Source organism: Heterocephalus glaber, unplaced genomic scaffold (assembly GCF_053883595.1).
Source record: "Heterocephalus glaber isolate CG9 unplaced genomic scaffold, H.glaber_assembly_v1.0 deba00001764, whole genome shotgun sequence".
Classification (NCBI taxonomy): domain Eukaryota; kingdom Metazoa; phylum Chordata; class Mammalia; order Rodentia; family Bathyergidae; genus Heterocephalus; species Heterocephalus glaber.
The window spans coordinates 6,561,544-6,566,719 of NW_028258461.1; the positions used below are offsets into that span (position 1 = coordinate 6,561,544).

Below are 5,176 nucleotides of genomic sequence, written 5' to 3' on the forward strand. Positions count from 1 at the left end.
TGGCTGTTTTATATATTCTAGATGTAGCCCAAGAAAATCCCTCTTCGTTCATGGGACCCCAGGCAAGCCAACTGTGTCCAACCAGATAGTGAGACAATCCCACAGCAAGTTGGCACATCCAGAGATGAGGCCAGCTGGGAGAGGTATTTAATCCTTACTGAGAAGGTCAAGGAAGGTATCCAAAAGATAAAACATGAGTGAGCAGAGGCTGTGGAGGAGTTAGGCTGGGGAGGGGGCACATTCCAGACCAAGGGAACTAAGGGGTAGAACGGTCCAGAAACAGCGCTGACACAATGTTTAGGAAACTTCAAGTGGTCCAGTTTGCCTCGCATGTCATGGTCGTGGCAAGGGGTGACTTGTGCCCCTTGAATGACCAATTTCAACAACGTCCCCTGCCCGAGTAAGCACAACATAGTGAAGAGTATCCTTGGCATGCAAGAGCAGCTTCACAGTATACGTTCCCCAGCCCCACCCCACCATCAGTATAGTAATTAAAATGTCACACACGTGTAGCTAAGGGCTGTACAGTGAAGGGAACAATGGGCTGAATTTCCAGTAAGTCACTGTGTGGCTCCCTACCCAGGTCAGTTGCCCTCTGAATGACCTTTAATGTCCCTCCAGTCTGGTGGCTAGAGTACAACAGTGAACCCCCACCACAGATATGTTACTAGAAAATCAAATGCAGAGATCTGTAGACCTCCACAAAGGCTCAGGCTGATCCGCAACCTGTCCTCCCCTGACCCCCAACTCCATCAACATTTCTTAAAAGGCAAAGCAATCTAATTGTGGCGTCTCCTGTCAGTTCACATGGAGCCTGCACTGAAAGTTCACCAACAACAATCACTTCAAAATCAGCTCCTGGAATCAATCACAAATCATACAATCAAGGTCGGGGCTGGTTTTCAGACTTCGAAGTATATAATTATTATGGAGACCTCCTAAATGCATGTAGCTCTCCCAACCCTCCTACCGAGATTCTAATTCAGCTGGAGGGTGAAGTTGCCAGTTGCACAACCTCCTCAGGAGATTCTGGGGAGATTTTCACAAGAGGTGGGCTGGAGACAAAAAGCTGAATCTAGTAATTGGGAATGCGGGCAAAGGCATGCAGGGGCCAATCATCTAGTTAGCAGGGCATGGGCTTCAGGTGCTTTCCTGGGAAGTAAGCAAACAGGAAAGGGGTAAGGGGCTAGTTGTGCCTAGGCCGAAATGGGGGGGGGCGCTATGCTCATTCACTCATTTAATACATTTGTGTTTTGTTTCTGGTTTTTTTTTTTTGGTACTGGGGATCGAACTCGGGTCCTTGCACTTGCAGGGCAGGCGGTGGAATCACTGAGCTAAATCCCCGGCACTCATTTAATACATTTTCATGTGCACCTATATGGATCAGATACAGGAGATTACAGAAGTAAACAAGACAAACGAAGTCCGTGCGTTCATATTGGCATGGCCTCTCACCTACCTGGTAAACTTGCTATGGTTGCCGGCAAAGCTGTAGCCCAGACTGCCCCAGCGATTCCTAAGGCCCTCTGTCACAGGCAGCGGGAGAATGAGACAAAGGCAAGCCCTCTGAGAGGAACTGCAGCTGAAACTGTAGACTTCCTCGGTCCTCCAGAAGCACCTCAGAACACACTGGAGGGGCTCCCTGCCTCCTATGCTCTGTGAGTGGGAAGATGGGGCCAACGGTCTTCCCAGAGAACCAGATGGCAATGTCCCCAGTGAAAAGTGTCCTATGAGGTATGCTGTGCTGCCCCAGCTCCCGCGTCTCACTTTTGGACAAGCAGGTGTCCTGCCCAGCCAGTCTTGCTAAAGCACCCTTTGGGTGGTATCACCCCTTGTCCCAGGGTTGAATCTAAAGCACCAGCCCAGGCATTTGAGCCCCTGTATACTTAAGCCCTACCTTAGTGTTTGCTCCTCAAACTTTAACAGCTTTCCTTACTGGCATCCCCTGTAAACTCCCTGCCTGCCCATTTTGCTGGGTCCAGTTTAAATGCCACCTCTTCCAGAAGCTATGACCCTCTCAGCAAGGAGAGCCTCTTGCCTTCTAAATTCTGCACAGCCCTTGGGTGTTTTGACCAGTTAGTGCTTTCTTGCCTACATAATTTATCTGCTAGGTCAGGATGTGCTCTTTGTAGATAAGGGGTATCTGTGTGTTTTTTATATCCCTTCTTAGGACCTAACACAGTGTGCCTAAGTATTTGTGGAGTGCAATACCAAGTTTTTATTCTGTTAGGGAATTCAGTTTGTTCTATTTATCGTATTGGTCAATTACAAATTTACTCCAGAGGCCATGCTAATGAAGCAGAAATAACTCTGCTGTGAGCATAAAGGCGAAGTTTTACTCATTAGTCTATAATATTTTATGCACTGGCTTAGGGAGACTTGAGGATTTGGGCTTTTTAATTTCTACTGAACCCCTTCCAAAATCTCACTCTCACCACTTTCACCCCACCCTACAATCTCTACCTCCCTTAACAGCTGCACTGCCCTAGGGTTTTGACTTCCAAACTCCTCCCACCCTTACCCACCTCTCCATATTCTTTCAGGCCAGAGGAATAAATCTTCCACCACTCCTGGTCACAAAGCGCATCCCTCTGGCGACCTCAGGAACTAAGGCTGCCTTACTACGAGCGCAGCACACTTATAACTAATACAACTGTAATTTTTAGGCAAGTTCCAAACACATGACTGTAATTTCCAACTCAAACACAGATTATATTGGCTGAATTCTAAGTTGATATATTTTGTTTTTGCCAAAATATTGCGGACTTTAATGCTTTACTGATTTTTATTTATAGAGAAGAACACTTAAGTGATACTGGTAGGTGCCCAGCACTGTGCTAGAAGCTTGAAATCTAGACATCATCTGATACAATGAACTTAGCAGACCACATTTCCATTTTACAGGCGAAAAAGCGAGGTCAATGGGCATCAAGGGACTTGCCCGAAGTTACAGTTAATGTGTAGAGCTAGGATTCCAATGTTGATCCTTTCACAACAAAGTCCATAATCTTTTAGTTATACCATGCTGCAGACTTAAATAAAACCCAATCCGTCTGACCAGTCCGTCTTCCACATCAAAGCAGATCACCAAAAAGAAGTAACCTCAGAGAAGGTAGCTTTTTACATTCCAAGCAAAAGGAGCACCGTTGGCTCACCATCTTATTTCGTCAAGATCTCAAATGTTGGTTTTCCTAGAGAAAGCATTGAAAGACCCAATATCAAGTACTTGTATTAATCACCAAAATTATAAACGGTTTTGCAAAATAAATCACACCTTCAAATATATTACTTCCATAGTTGCTTTCCAGAAATTAGGTGCATGGTACAGTGGAGCAAAAACGGAAGACTACAGATTACACAAAGTTAAGTGTTACAGTTTGGTCCAACGTAATTGAATCGGCAAGGCCATTAAAGTCAACAACCAAAACAAGGATTAAAGTATCTTGTAACCAAGTAAACACCTGCCAGGAATTTATGTTGTTTTGTTTTTTGTTTTTTTTTTTGGTACCAGGGATCGAACTCAGGTCCTTGTGCTTGCGCAGCAGGCAGCGAAACCACCGAGCTAAATCCCCGGCCCACGTGCCAGGAACTTAAGAAGGTCACATGGCTTCATTCAACAAACATTTATTGAACACCAGCAAATGTGGTAGGTGCTAAGAAATACTGTGTAACTGTGAACAAGATAAGGCAGATTCCTGCCCTGACTGGATACTTTTACTTTAAATGGTCTTGCTAACTACTAATAATATTTGATGTTCTGTAATAGAATTTATTTATATATATGTATTTTCTTAAACAGCCATACGAGGCCTCTTCTGGAATACTTTAAAGTTTCTTTATGGTAAACTTGACAGAAACCTTTAACTTAGATAGGGAAGAAAAATGGTCTCCAGTATCCTTTCAACAAGAACGGTGAAGGTCCGTTAGCTCTCAAGCAACGTGGCAGTTGGCGACCAACGAGGCAGTTTAGACCATTCGGTTACGCTTGTGGGATGGGGAGTTTGTGATGCCATCGCCGAACTGGGCCGAGGTGCGCTTCCGGATCCCCCCACTGTCCAGACGAAGGGCCAGTTCTTCTGAGCCGAGGGGGTTCAGGTCGTCCTCGAGGAAGCTACTCTTTCGGCGCCCACCGCAGGCGACACTGCCATCTTGGGGCGGGGAGCCGGGGGGCCCGGCCCGCACGCTGATGCTCGCCATGGCGCCATCTAGGCCATGCAGCGCGGTGGCCTCGTGGAAGGGCTGCAGGTCGACGTCCACGGAGGGGCTGGATTCCGCGGCCGAAGAGGGGCTGGTGGCCCCAGCAGGGGGCTTCGGGGGCGTCCGGGGGGCGCGCGGCGGGGGCGGCGCAGGGGGAGCTTTGCCACACAGGAAGCTGATGAGGTCTTCGCGGCGAACGGTGCTCCGGCCCTTTTTCGCCCACTCCAGCACATCTCTGATGCGACGCTGGTAGCCAACCTGGACGCCCAGGTCGAAACTTCGCTGGTGGGCACCCCCGCTCTCCTTGTAGAGGCCCGTCACGGCCACGGCCGCACTCTGGAAATGGTCCCACACGGAGAGCCCCGGCTGGCACCCGGGGTCCTTGTAGAGCTGGGCCACGGCGGTGGCTGAGATCTGGAAGAGGTGCCACAGCCTCTGCCGCTCGCTCTTAAGCCCCGCCTGCAGCTCGGGGGGCAGCTGCTCGCCCTGCTCGGCCTCGGCCAGGCACTGGCGCTCCCACTTGGAGAACCACTGCTCGGCGAGCTCGGCCTCGCCCTCCCTCGGCGGCTCCTCCATCCTCCTCCTCCTCCTCCTCCTCCTCCGCCTCCTCACCTCCTCGCCGAGCTCCCCGCCTCCTTCCGCGCCCGCCGCCGCCTCCTCCTCCTCCGCGTGCGTCCCGGGGCGGGCGCGCGGGCGGCGGGGCCCTGAGGCCAAAGGCTCCGGCGCCCGTTGCCCGAGGCCGAGTGCTCGCCCCGCCCCCACAGCCCAACGCCCGCGCGCTGTCCGCGCCCGCGACCAGAACCCCACCGCCGCCGGCGCCGCCGCGCTGCCCCCTTCCGGCCCGAGGCTCGCTCCTGCCGCCGCCCCCCGCCGCCGCCGCCGCCGCGGGCCCAGCCCCCGCTCGCGCCGCCGCCGCCGCACTAACAGCCTGAGGGGCCGCGGGCGCTGCCTCTGCTCAGCGCTCGCCTAGCGCTTGGCC

The 5,176-nt window shown here is 51.5% G+C and overlaps 1 protein-coding gene across 1 annotated transcript; it reads right to left on the minus strand.

The window, feature by feature from the left end:
* Positions 1-3,477: 3,477 nt before the first annotated feature.
* Hapstr2 (HUWE1 associated protein modifying stress responses 2) lies at positions 3,478-4,955 on the minus strand. Its single transcript, XM_004862302.3, has one exon. The coding sequence runs from the start codon at positions 4,771-4,773 to the stop codon at positions 3,967-3,969; it is 807 nt and encodes a 268-aa protein (XP_004862359.1). The 5' UTR covers positions 4,774-4,955; the 3' UTR covers positions 3,478-3,966.
* Positions 4,956-5,176: the final 221 nt, after the last annotated feature.

Excerpts from the sequence above, each read along its gene's own strand:
- Hapstr2 (XM_004862302.3), bottom strand. The coding sequence starts at position 4,773 with ATGGAGGAGCCGCCGAGGGAGGGCGAGGCCGAGCTCGCCGAGCAGTGG.